The sequence below is a fragment of the Equus przewalskii genome, chromosome 14, assembly GCF_037783145.1.
Source record: "Equus przewalskii isolate Varuska chromosome 14, EquPr2, whole genome shotgun sequence".
Lineage (NCBI taxonomy): Eukaryota > Metazoa > Chordata > Mammalia > Perissodactyla > Equidae > Equus > Equus przewalskii.
Window position 1 is genome coordinate 76828522 of NC_091844.1, and position 18521 is coordinate 76847042.

Below are 18521 nucleotides of genomic sequence, written 5' to 3' on the forward strand. Positions count from 1 at the left end.
CTCCATGTTTTCCCGAGTTATTGTCCAAGATCTAGACTAGATAACTGTTAAGAAAGTCACCTGTAGAGTCCCTCTGAGTGGTCTCCGGTTTAGCTTTAGGTTTAGAGATCTCAGGTTTAGCTTTTGGAAGCTGAAATGAAACTGCAGCAAGTAGGTGATTAGAATGACTGACCTCAGGTAAAGTTGCAAAGCAAGCGACATTCTGCAACTTTTCTTCCTTTCTATTCATGATTAAGTACCATGTAAAAACAACAAGTATTATGTATATAATGAATATACGTCTGATAACACTGCAAAACTAAACCTTTATGCTCATCCTACATTTTTTCTCATGGAGCATAGTTATCCTCGAGAAAGTTTTAAAAATTAGGAAAAAGATTGTTCTTTAATAGAATTGTTTGACAACACACTGCAATGGGCAACTAACTGCCTCTCCTCATGCCCCAACGTTACATTCCCTCCCCACTTGCTATATTCTTAGGTCTCTTTCTGCAAGACCCCTTCAAAAAACTGCTCAAGGGAGGCATGGCCTTAGTCACATTTTTCTATCATCAACTCTCCTCTTATAAGATCCATTGATGTGCAGGATATGCTGAATTCATTATGAAGAATGTGCCAAACCCATTCATTACAATTAGAGAAATTTCGGGGCATATATTATATTCAGGCTAAATAAATCACTATTACAGCTTCTATTTAGATTTAGTTTTTAAAAATATTGCTCAATTTCTTCCAGACACTGGTTGATTATCATCCTGACTGGCTAGCTCTTCCTGTAGCCAGATCCCTTGGGTCAATGAATTTCCTGATTAGTTTATCTTTACTTCTACCTCTCAGTTCAATGCTACAGCTATTTCTCCACTTCCTTTGTCTCTGAGAAAGCAGAGCTCTATTTTTATGGATTGTAGGTCAATTTTTATTTTTCAGCTGAATCCACTCTCCTGAGGCTGCCTAGATCCTGTTTTTTTCAAGATCCAGTTCAATTCTCTCTGTGAAGCCTATCCCTGTCTAGAACTGATTTCATCCTTCTCTGAGTTACTCATAGCATTTATTTCTTAATAGTACTTATTTTATATATTACTCACTTGGTATATTTTCAACCCAACAATTAAAAAAATCATTGTCTATTGTAAGGAAGGTCTCATGCCACACATTGGAAATACAAAGGTAAACAAGGTTACTGTTCTGTCTCAAGGAGCTAATAATTTAGTAGAGGAGATAGTATATATATAACCAACCATTCTATAATTTTACAAGTATTACAATAGATGTCTGAGGTGCTGTGGGAACATGGATGAAAAATTGATTAGTATGGAGAGGAAAGGGAGTTTTGCAGAAAATTATAAGCTCATAGGAATGGAATAAATGAACATATCCTTCAAGAATCAGTTTTTGGGTACCATTTCTTCCTGAGCATCTTCCCTAAGCTTCCAGACTAGGTGTGGTCCTCACTTCAGTGCCTGGATATTCCTTTATTATAGCACTTATCCTATTTGTTGTAATAAACTCTGTATGTCTGTCTCCCCTACTATACAGTAAATTCCTTGAGAAAAAAAGACTGCCTGGTGCACAATAGATACTCAATAAATGTTTTATGTACTGAACAACAGCAAGAAGAAAACCTGAGTGTTTGGGGAATCACAAGCAGTTTTGTGAGGCACAACATGGGAGGCATAGGAGAGGGGATGAAGTGTTTGGAGATCAGACTAGAAAATAGTCTAGGACAAAGTTGTGAATGGCCAGATTAACTGGGCTATATAATGGACTATATTTTGTTAGTTATCCTTTTATATGCATATTTCTTGCTTGAATGCATTCTTTAGAGATGAGGATTGTATCTTACATGTCATAGTATTTACTTCAGTATCAGGCATAGTTCCTTGCACATAATAGAAGTTTAGCAAATCAAAGGAAGTTAAATCAAATCACCAGATGAGAGCATCCACTTGAAGTACTTTGAAAACTATGTTATTATGCAGTTGCAATGCTTATTGATTGATAGTAAGCAGTTGACTACACTCTGCCCTAGATAATGATAAAAGAAGCACTCTTTTGATCCATTATTTCCCCTGAACTGAACTGTTTTCATTCTGATATCATAGAACTACAAGCAAACTGAAAATATTGAAATAGTTACATTTTTGTACATGGCAAATTTTGGATTCTCCACTCATAGAAAGTGTCAAGTGAGACTAAAACAAACTAACATCGTTTTGTGTTTTTAATAAATTTTTCACGATATATTCTCATACCAATATAGAATCTGTCAAATTGCCTGTCTGACTTTAGCCAGACAAGATATAAAAACTTCTTGCCTTCCTAGAGCTACAATTCTGTAGTGAGATTTGATTTACTTAGTGCTGTATCTAAGGTATTGTAAGATAGAGTTTGATTCAGTACTATGTTGGTAACTGTTTAACAGCTGGCTTTCTAGAAAGAAAAAAAAACACTCTAATTTGTAGAGTTTGCTGATTTCAATGATATAAACACTTCGATCATGGCCCACTCCAAGCTACACACAAGAAATTACTGAAACATATGGTTGGGAAGAGATGCTGGCAATCAGTTCATCTGAACCTTTAGGAGCCAGCCTAGCACATTGTTAGTTTGATGCTAATAATAGCTATTATAATTTTTAAAAATTTTAATCAACAGCTACTTACATGCCCAACACTCTTTAAATGCTTTACATAGTGTATTTCATTTAATTCACACAACAGCCTATGAGGTAGTTCTACTTTATAATACCCACTTAAAGGAATCTGTATCTCAGAAAAGTTAAATAATTTGTTCATATTACACAGCTAGGAAGAATTAGACCATAGATTCAAACATAGGGAATTTGACTGCGGTGTCTACTCACCCAAATCCTATTCTATATTGCTTTCAGGATAAAAAAAATCAAATTATGTTCAGCACAGTTTTCATGTTGAATGTATTTAGTATTTAATGTAAATTATGTAATTCCTTAAAATTTCAAAGTAAATGGTAGTTCTGTGAATTTGCAATGTCCAGCTAAATATTTATTGTGCAACAGCCAGAACAAAGCAACTAATTTCAGCAGAAAAATTGTACAAAAGAAGAAAGCAATCTAAGTAATTATAAGTTTGTCTGATGAAAAAGTGATAGATATTTTGCCATCTCAAAATCTTGTGAAAGGTTAAATGAAAAGAACTCACAATTATTTTTTTAAAAGAAGTGTTCAATTGCATGAATTCCAAAATAATACAGACTCTTGATTTTATTTCAGCAGCAAAGAGTCTTTTAGTTGATGCTAAAATTTATTAGAACATCAAATGTATGGAGCCAATACTGAGGGCTCAGGGAAAAAGGTGATTTTTGACTCGCTAAACATGCAGAAAATCTAATAGCACGTTAATTAGGTAAGATTTAGAAGTGAAAGAGAATGAGGAGCAAAAACTGTGAATGTCTAAAGATACAAGATGGCTGTAAACTTTGGAATCACTTCGGAAGACTTTAAGTAAGGCTTGCCACTGCTCTTTAGTCAAGGGAACAAGCGTATGCCCAAGACCAAAAGTGGGAAAGGGCCTTATCTATTTAAGGAATGGCAAGAAGTTTAGTGCTGCAGGAAAGCAAGTTGTGTGATGGAGGTAGACACAGAAGCTGAAAAAACTGTGAGATGAACTATGAGGAATTTTGTATGCCAAAATAAAGAGTTTATATTTTATTCTGTAAGTATCAAAGAGTCAAAAGAAGTTCTTAAGCAAGGAAGTAACAAAATGGTTAATATTTTAAGAAGAAAAGTCTTACAGGAGTGGGTAGAAGTTGAGGGGAGACTAGTAAAAGACCAGTTTATTACAATATTCTCAGCAAGAGATGATGAGGGCCCGAAATAAAGCTGAAACATTATGGGTAAAGAATACAGGACTAGGGGACGGCCCAGTGGCGCAGTGGTTAAGTGCACATGTTCCACTTCGGTGGCCCAGGGTTCACCAGTTCAAATCCCGGGTGTGGACATGGCACCACTTGTGAAGCCATGCTGTGGCAGGCGTCCCACATATAAAGTAGAGGAAGATGGGCACAGATGTTAGCTCAGGGCCAGTCTTCCTCAGCAAAGAGAGGAGGATTGGCAGCAGATGTTAGCTCAGGGCTAATCCCCCCCCCACAAAAAAAGTATACAGGAGTAATTTCGGGGTCATATGTGATGTAGAATCAACAAGACTTGATGAATGTCTATATAGGGGTTGGACGTTGGGGTAAGACAGGAAAGAAAGAGAAAAAGTTAAGAATAACACTAAGAGTTTCTAGTTTAGGAGACTGGGTAGATGATAATGTCATTAAGGAAAATTGAGAATAAGGAGATGTTTTAAAGTTTAAAGTATTTGCACATACATTGTGTCATTTAAGATTATATTTATGTTATAAATTACCATTATTGCTCTGCTTATATGCAGATATACACAGCATCATGGTTTTCTGAAATATTTTTTCACCTAGTGCTTTTTAGCCTTGATAAAAAGTGCTATTTGTGTTATTTATAACCATATTTATTTTACATATTTTTAGTAAGTGATGATATTTTCCCCTTAAACCCCTGTATTTGGTTTAAATATTGTTGTTACTGGTTCTTATTAAGTATTTAAAATATATTCGGTTATCTTGTCAGCATGAAACAAAGTTTTAGGTTTTGTGTATTTATTCACCATTTACATGACTGGTTAAAAGATGCACAAGAGAAAAACTGCTGTGTCAAATACCTGGTCCTACCATGAAACTTTAATGATGTTAAAACCAGTAACATCTAAAGTAAATTTTTGGCTTTTATGCCAGTGGAGTCTCAAGCAAGTCTCCATTTTAACATATAAAATAAAAACCAAGATAAGAAGCTTAAAATACTCTCAAGACACCACTAGATCCATTTGCATTGGTAGAGGTATAGTAATAGTGATATCATTCCATTTTTTTCTCATTAACTGAGGTACTTAGTGTGAGGCACTGGGGAAGTGAAGATGAATAAATCTTTGCCCCAATTAATACATAGTCTAGTGGAGGGAATGTAGACAACTCAGTACAATAAAATGTTTTAAGTGTTATAATACAGTCGAAAATAAAATTCTATAGGAACATAGACGAGGATGTGAATAATTCTGCCTGGGGATTGGAGAGAGCAGGAAGGAGGTGGAGAAGCTTTCACAGTGGAGGTAACTTTTGGGTAGGACCCTTTAAAGTGAATAGGAATTTGTCAGTTGGTGAAAGAGAAGGACATTGAGAACACGTATGGAAAGGAAAGAAAATAACAGTCTGGCGTAGGCAGCATGGGGCAAATTGGAAAAAAAGATGAAGCTGAAAAAGTGAAGCTAGGATCTAGTTGTGAAGATGTGCTGTACTATGCTAAGGACATGGGACTCGAGGCATCCTGAGGTACTTACTGAGTGACTATCTGACAACTCTGACAGGAGCCTGTGTGCTATTTTCGGATGAGGTTTATCTCATGAACTCATTCATTCTTTCATTCGTTCAGATCTGAATTGTTATAAGACAGCAAGCTGGAAGGGATGACAGGTGCTGTCCTTAAGGCTCAGTTTGCTGTTATTAAAGGAGGCAGGAGATTTCAAAGGAAGGGCCGGTAAAGTAATATAGAAAAATGTGACATTTGAAATAAGCTTTGAAGAGTAGGTTAAGATTTGAATAAGTCTCATTTTTTATTTTGATTGTGATGACTTGAGGATACAACTCTTTACATTTCTCACTGATAGCTAGTCTATTTTCAAACTAGTGGCATTTAAAAAACAAAGCAAAAGACACATAAATAGTAGTTTCAATAAACATTGAAATGATGGTGGTCATTAGTGTAATGTTTAAATAAGTAAGTGCAGGAAAAGACTTAATCTGTCTTCATTGCTATAAGTTTCTTCAGGATAGGGGTAAAAAAAAAACCCTATACATTTCTGTACACATAACACTGCCTTAGGCATAGTTATCAAACAATTGTTGAATTAAATTGAATACTTCTGAATTTTATTTGAATTCTGGTCCTTAAACAATGCACAGGTTTTAAATAACGGTGTAATAGAGATCTAACACATAGTGTGTTCTTGGGCAAGCTAGCAAGATGAAGAAACAATCAAACACCAAGTTACAAATGAATCTAGAATCACAAAGCTACGACATTTCCTTTACAGATAGAAAGCTTGCTCCTAATATGTTAGTGCACCAATTACATCCACCTTAGCTAAGCAAGTCAGTCCTTATGCTGATCACAAACCTAGAACAGATTGCATTGGAATGGAATGTAGAGTTGTGGAGAATGCGGGATGAAAAAGCAATGGAATTTAAGATATATAGAAGTAGCACTTTGAGAACTCACTGTTGTATAATCTGAACCACTGCCACATTCTTATTTATAGTGTTGATGAAGTGGTTACACTGCAAGGCTTTTTTCAAATTTAAGTAAACATTTCTCTGGAGGACTTTACCAGCTACGGTAATAGCAAATGCCCAGAAGTGGAATTACAATATATCTAAGAGTATTTACAAGACAGGAGGTTGAGGAACATCTTATTATTTAAAGTGGTATGCCACTCATGTCTTGCCATATATGCTCCCATGGGTTCTGAGATTAGGATTTCTGTCGCATATTATTGTAGTTCTTATAAATTTTTACCTGGGAACACTTTGAAACAATCACCAAGGGCATTGAGGTTTTTGATTTCTGAGCAATAATTACATGTTTCTTAATAAATACATGTTTCTTAATAAACATGTAATAATAAACATTTTGAAAATCACTTTCCTCTTTATGATTATGGAATTCCTAAAAATCAGAATGACTGGAAATTATAAATTATTTTCAAAGCAGAAGGAAAAGAAAACATTTACAAAATTTATTAGGTAGGAGTCAGAAGTGTATTATTTATGCTTACAATAAATGGAATAGTTGAAACATATAATTTTTATCTTTGAGTAATTTTATTCACAATTATGAGGAAGGAAGCCCCACAGCTCACATGAAAACTATTTTTCTATAGTCTTAAAAAGTGAAGATTAATAATTATCTGGATAGTAATTTCCACACAATTTTTCCTGAAATATTCAGATTGTGAAGAACCAGTGCTTTCCTCCCCTTTGAATGCCACTGGGATGATTAAGAGCATTAAAAAAAAAGTTTTTCCAGACACAGAGATTTGGTCTGGTGCTTACAGAACTACACGAATTTACTGGTCAACACGCTTCGGAGCAACTGAGGAAGAGGAGAAGCCGCTTCTGAGGAAAACATAGAACTCTAGAATTTTAAAAGTAAAGCTGTTTCCGTTCACAAATGTTAAAAAAAAGAGAGAGAGGTTCTGACTTTTCTCCTTAATTCTACCAGAGGGAAGAAAATATTTACGTCAGATACAGTTGTGGCATTTGCGGGAGGCGCTAAAAATAGACAATGTAACGGCCCCAGGCGCTCTGTGCTGTGAGGGAGAAACTACCGCAGGCTCGAGGGGGCGGGGTGGGGGCGGGGCCGGGGCGGAGCTGACGAGGGCAGTTGAGGGGCGTGGTCGGGGCGGGGACAGGGCGGGGCTTGCTCCAGGCTGGGGCCGAGGCCAGGCCTCAAGGGGCGTGTCAGGGGCGTAACCCGGGCGTTCGGAGGGGGTGGGGCAGAGCCGCCTGGCGCCTAATAAGAGACAGTTGCCTGGCTGGAACCTCGGACAGATCTCCTCCGTTCGCTGTCATGTCGCTCACGCACCCCACGCAGCGGGTTGCCGAGCTCAGGGAGCCTCCCGCCCTTTTACCGCCTCCTGAGGACTCTGATTCCCAGCCCCCCAGTAGTAAGCGGCTCCGTCTGGAGGAGCCTGGGGGTGTCTCTGAGGCGGGGTGGAGGCTGCCTTTGGTGCCTCGCTTGTCTGAGGTGGAAAAAGTCTGGGAGTTGTCGCCTAGACCCTTCAAAGGGCCGCTTATTTCAGCGAACTTCATTTTTGGTAACTCCGCAGACTCGTGTGTGGAGAAATCAGGCAGCGGGAAGCAGATAGGTAACCCGGGATGCCAAAAGAGCCAATCTGAGATGAATAGTTGTTTGCAGTCTCTCCCCTCACAAAGTTTTGATTCTGGTTTGAGGGCTTCCAGAAGGTCTTCTGAATCAGGACTGAACGTCAGAGAGGTTTCCAGTGTGCGCTGCAGTGACACATCCGAAGCAGAGGTTGCTCAGCTTCTGCCTAACGCCTCTAAAAACGATATGAACGGAGTGAAAAACAAGGATGGAAAACAATATTTAGTCCAAGGGAGAGACGATAGTCAGAAAGACGATAGTTACATAGAACAGACAGAAAACCTATTTTTAGACGTTACCTTTTACAAGGAAATGAAACCAACATTTCGTGAAATTAAGAACAGATGTAAAGCTGGCAGTGTTATGCCATCAAATAAAAAAGAAAATAACATTTCAGCATCTACACTAAAAATATCAAAATCTCAAAACGAGCCCTGCATGGAAATTGCCAAACCCAGCTATTTTAGAGATAGCAGCACAATAAGTATCCTTGAGTTCCCAACCGATTTAAATAGCAAAATGTCCTCTGTCTATTTAAAGGAAACAGCAAAGAAAAGGAATGACAAAAACGAGGCATATGTTAGAAATTTCACAAACATTTACTGGTCCCAAAATAGACCTGATGTTAAGAAGCAAAAGTTGCAGGATGATAAAAAAATTGTGGATGCAGAAAATATTGTTTCTGAATGTTATGAAGGTAATCACCAGTCACTCAGCAACCAAAATATTTGCGTGAAAAAAAAGGACTTGATCAATTTAAACTACTGTAACCACAGTAGTATCAAGTCTGATGTGAGAGATTCTGAAAAGAATTACACTACAATACTAGAAAATGCAAATTGGGAAGAAGCAGAAACATGCCTGGACAGTTACATATCTAATGGATTGGAAAAATCTCAAAGCTCAGACTGTAATATTAGACATATTTTGAGAAATAGGGAAAATTATTGGATTGTGGATAATTACAAGACTAAATGTGAAAATGTGAAAAAAATTGGAGAAAAATTGAATTTGCTGCAATTGCTGGAAATAGATATTTTAAGCAAAGATTATCACAATACAAAAGCCATGAATACACATGAAGAACAGTCAAAGCCTCTCCTGAGAGGAAGACTGCGTAACCAAAAAGCTTCAATAAAATTTTTTTTGTTAAGTGGTAAAGAAGGAAACAATAATATGCTACAGTTGAGATATTATACTATGCAAGAAGACTTTCATTTCAGCAACATTTTTGAAAGTTTTGTTACAGAAATTTTTTATTTCCATAAAAGTATTTCAGGAAATCAAAAAGATAATAGTATTTTAACCTGGTATGAAATTTTGAAGCGTAAAAAGCAAATTGATGTTCAAAATCTGATAACTAGGAATATGAATGTCAATAGAAAGAATGTTTTAAGCATATATTTACAAACCAGTGTTTCAGAACTTTTGAATATCATATTGAAAGCCAATATAGCTTCTTTGCTCAATAACTTTGATTCTTTAACAAGAATTGAAAATGATTCTAAATTAGAAGACAGATGCATTTTCAAATGGATAGTGTATTTTAATTATTCAAAAAATATAGTGGAGAATCATACTGTATATCTAGTAAACATTTTAACTTTTTCAAGACTATTAGAAGATAAGAAAAAACCTATGTTAGAGGAAAGAAAGCTGTTTAAAACCAAACAAGTTTTTGAAGAGCCTAAGATAACATCCATCAATTCCTTCAACATGACAACTAAATATATCCATTTTCCAATTTTTGAAAAAATTCATCTTTTAATGGACTTTGATGACATGAATGAAATTTCTTTGACAAAAGAAATTAGTTACAAGAATAAGAGTTGTCCTGAACAACTTATGAACCTGGAAAATTGGGCTCACTGTAGTCCTAATACTATTGAAACACATGTTAAGTCTGGTTCTCAATTTGTACAGAAAAACAGTACATATGTTAATGAAAAATTTTGTGAAACAAATGTGTACAACCAAGATTTAGATACTGAAAGAAAAAAGGAGCACAGTAAGATCAGCAGCTTTAATTTAAAGTGCGTATGTGAAGATTTCTTTAAGACTGGGCAATGGGCCATACCGACAAGGCACGATGCAAAACATAGTGAACGAACCAATCCTATGACTATATCTCTAGTGGTAAATTTTGGAAACTTGCTAAGTGAAATTGAAGGAAAAAACCATGACTTAATTTTGAAGGAGGAAGTAAAAGTCATAGCACAAAGTTTAACAAACAATTGCCAAGTTCATAAAGATATTAAGAAAGAAAAGGAAGAGAAAAATAGTTTTTATTCAATGGATGGCATGTTTCCTATGCAACCAGTTTCATTAATAAGTAAGAAAGTAAATGTGGAAGAAAGTAAGTATATTAATCAAAATAATGTAGCTGATAGAAATGAACATGAGAGTATTTTGCAAGAAAATGAGTTAGCTAATTCAAAGCATTTTCATCCAAAGAATGACTCTACAGAATGTGTTAATCAACAATTTGATACTGACTTGAGGGTAGGAAACAATGAATGTTTTCAGGACTTAGCTGCCAAGTGTTTATCAACAGACGCTCTGGCAGTAGCAAAAGATTTTGAGATGAAGAGTAAATTTGATTTAGTACTTGAAGAACTTCGTATGTTTCATGAAATTAGTAGGGAAAATGAAATTCTGAGCCCTGTGGAAACAAACAATGGGCAAGAAAATTACTTTGGAGAAAATAATGATGTTGAGGAAGTAAAAATGGAGATAAAAACAGATTTGAAAATGGTTACAGTCAAGAAAATACGCCCATCTTCTTTGTTCTCGGATACTGTAGAAGATCCTAATATGCATAAAAGACACCAAAGTTTATTTAAATGGAAAACAGTATCCAAAAATGGAGAACAGGAAGTTCCTAGTGAATATTGCTGTCCAAGAACATCAGAGGAAGAATTACTATATTCTACTTCTGAGGAAGGTAATGAGATTAGTTTTAAAATGTTCTTTCTCATGATAAATAAAAATTGCTCCTTTTTTTGTGTGTAGGCCAAGTATATAATTTTGGCAAAAAAGAAGATAGTGTAATACAATGTTTATTGATACACATTATTTTCCTATAAAGGCCTTTCAAATGTTGAACAATATACTGAAGTTGAAGGTAACAAGTGATGAAATTTTTAAAAGGAGTTTTGAAGAGTCTTTCTTCATTTATCTAAATGTTAGGAGCCAATGGGAGGAAATGGTTCTGAAAAAATAATTTGTTTATAGTATTAACATTTTACATAGTTACTTTGCTATAACATATTGATCTTTATTTTCAGATTGTGAAAAACCTTTACCTAAAAGACCTGCTTTTTTCTCTGATGAATTTAAAGAAGAAAAAATTAATTATTTACTGAAGGGAGGTAAGATTTTTGGTTATTTTCTAGAACACCTTCTAAGATGATTATTGCATTCTTTATTTTTAGCATGAGGAAAATATATTTAGGTTGTTAGAAGATAAATACAAGGATTTAATACTTTTGTAAACATTAAAACTTTATTGATGCAAATTCTAATTATTAAAAATTGGTGAAAAATTAAAATGCCATTTAGAATATTATTGGGAAATGTGTTCTACAAAACTGTCTTTAAATATTTGCAGTTACTCATTGCAATAACTATGCGATAAGATAGGTGTTATATATGTCTAAGATATACATCTAATGTGAGTAACATTAACTGGCAAAACCAAAAAGGCATTTCTCTAAGTTGGATTTCCATTGATGAGATATTACTCCCAATTATGTATTTATTATCAATGTTCTCTATGCTTTAAGTACTATGGGGCTCTTTATATAGATGTTTTATTTAGTAATTACAAAATTTAGTATCATTTAGATATATTAACATCATTTATCACTATGGCATTTAAACTTTTGATTACTATTAAAAATAAAAGTAGGGCTGGCCCAGTGGTGTAGTGGTTAAGTTGATGTGCTCTGCTTCAGTGGCCCAGGGTTCGTGGGTTTGGATCCCGGGCACAGACCTACACACCACTCATCAAGCCATGCTGTGGCTGCATCCTACATACAAAATAGAGGAAGACTGGCACAGATGTTAGCTCAGGGCCAATCTTCCTCACCAAAATAATAATAATAATAATAATAATAATAATAAAACTAAAGAAAAGTTAAATAACTAACCTTATTCTTTGCCTAGGAGGTCTACAATATCAGAATAAAAAATACACTAAGCCTAACATCTATTCTAGCTTGTTGTACCAATGGGGATGAGGTAGGGGTAGGATTGATTTTAGGGAACAATTTCCTAAAGATCTAAATTTTCATATGGTCAGAAATTGCTGGAATTACACAACAAGACTAGGTGTAGAGAGAACAATGATGTAGGTAAAATATATTTACCAAAACATCTTCAGTCATTCATCATTTCACAAAACGTTTTTCCTGGCTTCTCATCTTTGGTAGAATGTTGTCCCTGGTATCTTTATTCAGTCACTTCAAAACTGCATCTTTTCCTCTTTTCTTAGCTTACAATGAAATAATCTTAAAAATTAATCTGTGTATTTCGGAGGTCAAAAGCCCACAGGTAGTCTCTTCTCCCTTGAATAAAGGGAATAATTGAGGGAATAATCCTCTATGAGACTAAAAGCAGGGTGGTGGAATTAGCATGGAAAGGATAGGGTTGTTTCTTCTAGGACATAAAGAAAAGAAGAAATTAGATGTAGGAGCATATTTTGAGATAGAATGGAGGAAGATTAGGGAACATATACCCATATTGTCATCATGATTATAATTGTGATAATAAAATGAATATATGAGGATGATTAAAGTATATGCACAAATTGGAAGAGAAATGTTACATTTGTTGGAAATATCTGAACCCATAATACTCTATTGTACTTTTACAAGGAAAAGTGCCTCACTGTCATGAAATATGAAATAATATAGTCAGCCAGAATTACTTAATACTGTGTCCGGATAGTTGTCTTGGATTCCCTTTCAAAGTTCATAAAAATGGAGTGATCTCCCTGAGGCTTGTTAAAGTCCATAATGTAAGAGAAAAGTTGGAAGATACTGGCAAGTGAGGATGATAAGAACAGGCTAACTGTCTAGGTGGAGTGGGTGCCTGCTTATGCTTGTGGTTTAAAAGGCATTGGGAAACCCTCTACTGTGCTGACATGTACCTATCCACTTGCCATCATGATGCCTACAATTAAAACTGCTGCTGCGAATGTCTCCAATGCCTCCCGTCTCTCTGTCTCTGTCTCCTCTCTCTGTGCTGTGGAGAAGGCAGGTAGTTTGAAATTATTTTCAACATGTGTTATATGTCAGCCAGCTAGTGAGTGCTTTATAAGTCATTTAGCACTGATACTTCCCTAACTTTAATATATATATGAATCACCTTGGTGTCTTGTTAAATGATTCTGATTCTCTTATAGAGCAGGCCCTCAGTTTCTGCATTTGTTATAAGCTCCTAGCAAATGTAGATACTACTAGTCTGTGGACTAGACTTTGAGTTGCTAGGATTTAGAAAACAATTGAGTTAGTATTATTTCTAAAAGAGCACTAGTAAAATTTGTGACTTTTTTTTGGATGAGGAAGATTGCTGCTGAGCTAACATCTGTACCAATCTTCCTCTATTTTGTATGTGGGATGCTGCCGCAGCATGGCTTGATGAGTGATGTGTAGGTCTGCATCTGGCATCCAAACCCACGAACCCTGAGCCGCCAAAGTGAAGCATGTGAACTTAACCACTAGGCCACTGGGCCGGCCGTCACATGACTTTTTTAACACTGATTTTTAAAATGAACAATTTCTGGTAGTGTGCCTGAATGTTTAGAATTGTTAAACAATATAAGCAATACGTTAATCCAGTGTATAGCAATAATAAAATGAATCATAATTTATTTAATAAAAAGATAAGCTATCCAAGGAGACCAAGAAGCACATCCTCATAACCATAATTTGATGGCTGTGTCAGGGCATATGCTTTGCAAAAGGGCTGCTGTTGATAGAATTTGGTTCAGTGATTTCCCACCTATTGCAAAATTACCAGAAGAATGTCATATTAGAATATGAAAGAGGAAGCTATGCTTTGAAAAAGTAGTCAAATAGACTAATCATGGCTTTATTCTGAAATAATAATCTCATAATGAAGAAGTACACTTAGCATAAATTGCTGAAATTATCTAATTTATAACCAAGTTTAGTGTATCAGAAATGATCCAACAATTTTACTTTATTTGGACAATTCCTTTTTGTTTAAAAAATGAAAAAATCTAACAAATTTTTATCTCATTTTTTACAATTAACTTTATAATTTTGATATTGAATAAAGTATCATAAAAAGATTTATAGCTATGTTTGTGTTAAGTTTTTTTCTCCTTATTTGAGAATAGTTAAATTTTGTATTTTATTTTATTATTGTTTACATAGATTCACACAGAAATTCTGTTTGGTTCAACTTATTAGAAATCATGCTGTTTACCTTTTGTCAGATTTAACATTAGATTGATTGCACTATTTTTAGTATAATGTGCTATTATATTAAGGTCATACTAATTCATTAGAATTTGATTAAAGCTTGATACATTTTTAGCTTTGCATATTTACCCCACTGTTTATTAAAAAAAGCACTCTGAAAGTTAGAGGTATTTTGTATTTTATTGTCAAGGATAGTTGATCCTATTTGTTTGGTTAACTAATTTAGTAACAGGTGTACCTCCATGAAATGTTTTGAACTTTTTTGAAAATGATAATGTGTTGTTAAATAAAAACTTCAAAATCAAGAGGTGAAATACATTTGTGCTTTATTATTGATAATAATCTCTATTAGGAGCCAAATGTAATCATTAACAGATAGCCTAGTTGTTTAGCTTCTAATAGAAAAATGACGTGGTCTTTAAAGCTACATCGAGTTAACTTTAAAACCCGTATGGTTTTGTTGTTGTTGTTGTTAAGTCAGACTGCCTGACTAGAATGCTGATTTTATTAAGTTGCTATTTTGTATTGGGAAATTTGCTTAAATTTTTTGCGCTAAGGTTTCCACATTTTAAAAATAGAGACAGAATTAAGTAAACTACTGTGTTTACAGCACTTAGCTCAGTGACTCAGTACGTGTTGCTAGTATCATGATTAGAAGTTGGTAAAAATTTTTAAGCTTAAAATCTGTAAGTAATCCTTACTCCCTTATGTACTTCTATTGTCTTATATTTTTAGGTAGTAATTTTTCACATGGAATTTCAAGAGTACTACCTCTTAAGACATGCAGTCGACCAATCAGAGTCGGTTTGTCAAGAAAAGCTAAGCTTAAACAACTTCATCCCTATTTGAAATAGATATGTTATGAGAACTTCAAAGAAGATATTGGACTTTAATATTTCAAAACATTTCACAACATCTATAAATTTTCTGTTTCTTTCTTTGGATAAATGCTTTCTTCTTGGGTAAATGTTTGGGGGTTTTGGGCTTTCTTTATCATAAGGTATGGAGAGGGTTTTTTTTGTGTGTGAAGTATCTAATTAATCTTTAAATGTCGTAAAACATTTCACTGGTGTTTTCATGTCATATTAACAATATACACATTAAAGGCTTTTCATGATCTTATAAAACGTCAACTTATTATTTTTCATGATATATGTATATGAAGCTTTTGTGAAGAAGATTGATAGCCTCTAAAGGTCTCTCAGAAGTCTCTGGAACTCATAAAAAGGTAATGAACCACTGTTCTAACCCACTCGCTCCATATTTCAAGTGAAAAAAATAGAGGTGCAAAGAAGATGGGTAAGTTTTTTAAGCTCACGTAGTTTGTATCAGGATTGGGATAGATGCACTCTCCTCTGTAGCATTCTTTCCCACTTTTCTCAGCTTTCACTTTCTGTTTTTTATTTCCCCCTCCAGAGTGTCTTTGGCCCCAGAACAGAATTATGATCATGTAATTAATACCCACTATTAATTTATTCACTCATAGAACAAATATATTTTAATATTCCTACTATTGTGTTAGGCTCAGTGGTGGAATAGAGAAGACACATATAACACCTTGCCCTATCGAGCATGAGATTGGTAAAGATATGTAGGATATACATAATTCAAAGGTAACCATCAGTTAAGAATTATGCTTTTCAAAACAGCAGAATGAGAAATCACATTAAAATGCGCTACTTAGCAAAAAGTAAGGAATGAAGGAAGCATCAAAAAAACATAAAAACAGAAAGCATATAATGATAGAAGGAAGATTAAGTGTATCAATTCACAAAATAAATCTGACTGGGTTAAATTATCCTATTACAAGCCAAGGTTCTCAGACACACTAAAAACCATCTCAAATTCAGCTCTATTCATTAATTTCCATCCCCCACCATGTACTTTCCAACTTCAATATCCTGCTGTAGTTTCTCTTTTTCTCCCGCAGAACTCATCACCTCCTCACACACTATATAATTTATACCGTGCTAGAATCCAAGCCCCTGGAGGCAGGATTCTTTACTCTCTCCCCATTAATATATCCCGAGTGCCTAGAATAGTACCTGCCACTTGTAAGTACCCATGAAATATTATTTGAGTGGACGAATAAATAAATTTCTACACCTACTCATAATAACTATGTCTTTTAAAATTCTTAATAGCTTTATGACCTTGGGCAAGTCCTCATTTCTAAAAACGGGATAACTGCAGCATGTTGCTGTGATGCTGAAAGCTTTGCCACTAGTATTTCAGTTACTAGCAGGGTGATCCGTGGTGGACAGATTTCAGTGGAGCTCCCAGACTAAGACTAGGAAGAAGGACCTGGTCACCTACTTCCGAAAAAATTGGCCATGAAAAATCTATTAATAGCAGTGGAACATTGTCTGATATAGTGCCAGAAGGAGAGAGGATGGTGCAAAAAGATTGGGCAGGGTTCTGCTCTGCTGTACAGCAGGTCACTAAGAGTGGGAATTGATTCAACAGCACCAACAACAAAGAAACCTCATGGGATCATGTGAGGATTAAACATATGTATTAAACTAGTTAATACATGGTAGATATTTAAAACAGCTCTGATACATAGTAACTACTCAATAATGAATAACAATTTGTTGATACATAGTAACTACTTAATAAATAATAACTATTTAGAATGTTTGACTTTTTCTTGAATTATTTTCCTCTTCTTTCTTTTTGTTATTATTATAAGCCCATGTTGGATTTTTCTTTTATCTTTATACTAGGCCAATCTCATCTCAATCAACAATCAAGGTTTGTCTTCACAAACCTTGGTTCTTTTCCCTGTTCTCTGTTGTTACCTATGAATATTGAATTCTGTTCTCATATCTATTTCTTGAGGGCAAATTTATGAACTTCTAGTCTTATTCCTAATCTTTAGGAGGCTTTCATAGATGCTTTCATCCTTTCTCTAATAAATGATACAGAAATTTCCAACTACTACTGGTTCTTCCATACTCTGAATTGACTCTGTGATAAGTTTAACCTCCAAGGACATGCCATACTGCTTACAGTGGTTTTCTATGCCACTGCCCCATTACTACTTTGATCAACAATGCTTTTCTTTTTTAAAAAAATTTTATTGGGGGGGCTGGCCCCGTGGCCGAGTGGTTAAGTTCGCGCGCTCCGCTGCAGGCGGTCCAGTGTTTCGTTGGTTCGAATCCTGGGCGCGGACATGGCACTGCTCATCAGACCACGCTGAGGCAGCGTCCCACATGCCACAACTAGAAGGACCCACAATGAAGAATATACAACTATGTACTGGGGGGCTTTGGGGAGAAAAAGGAAAAAATAAAATCTTTAAAAAAAAATTTATTGGGATTATAATGCTTTATAATATTGTGTAATTTTGGGTGTACATTATTGTCTATCAGTTCCTGAATATACTTCATCGTGCTCACCCCTAGTAGTCTAATTTTTATCCATCACCATACGTATGAAACCCTTTGTCCCTTTCACCCACCCTTCAACCCCGTTGCCCTCTGGTAACCACTAATCTGTTCTCTTTAGCCATATATTTGTTATCCTGCACATATGAGTGAAATCACGCAGTATTTGTCTTTCTGTCTCTGGCTTATTTCACTTAACATCACACCCTCCAGGTCCATCCATGTTGTTGCAAATGGGACAACTTTGTCCTTTTTTTATGGCTGAGTAGTATTCCATTGTATATATCTACCACATCTTTGTCTATTCATCTGTAGAAGGCACTTGGGTTGTTTCCCCATGCTGGCTATTGTGAATTTTGCTGCAGTGAACATAGGGGTGCATAAATCTCTTTGGAGCATTTATTTCAAGTTCTTTGTATAAATACCCAGTAGTGGGATAGCTGGATCATATGCTATTTCTATTTTTAATTTTTTGAGAAATTTCCATACTGATCTCCATAGTGGCTGCACCAGCTTGCAATCCCACCAGCAGTGTGTGAGCATTCCCTTTTCTCCACATCCTCTGCAACATTTGTTGTTTTGTGTCTTGGTAATTATAGCCACTCTGACCCAAGTAAGGTGATATCTCATTGTAGTTTTAATTTGCATGTCCCTAGTAATTAGTGATGTTGAGCATCTTTTCATGTG

General features: G+C 35.2%; 1 protein-coding gene across 1 annotated transcript; it reads left to right on the forward strand.

Moving 5' to 3' along the window:
• Window positions 1-5644: 5644 nt before the first annotated feature.
• Window positions 5645-15572, forward strand: RAD51AP2 (RAD51 associated protein 2). Its single transcript, XM_008526527.2, has 3 exons — window positions 5645-10937; window positions 11281-11364; window positions 15181-15572. The coding sequence occupies exons 1-3, from the start codon at window positions 7679-7681 to the stop codon at window positions 15297-15299; spliced, it is 3462 nt and encodes a 1153-aa protein (XP_008524749.2). The 5' UTR covers window positions 5645-7678; the 3' UTR covers window positions 15300-15572.
• The last annotated feature ends 2949 nt before the right edge of the window (window positions 15573-18521 follow it).

Coding starts and splice junctions, on each gene's coding strand:
- RAD51AP2 (XM_008526527.2), top strand. CDS start 7,679: ATGTCGCTCACGCACCCCACGCAGCGGGTTGCCGAGCTCAGGGAGCCT. Junction 10,938..11,280: donor ATATTCTACTTCTGAGGAAG/GTAATGAGATTA, acceptor CTTTATTTTCAG/ATTGTGAAAAACCTTTACCT. Junction 11,365..15,180: donor TAATTATTTACTGAAGGGAG/GTAAGATTTTTG, acceptor TTATATTTTTAG/GTAGTAATTTTTCACATGGA.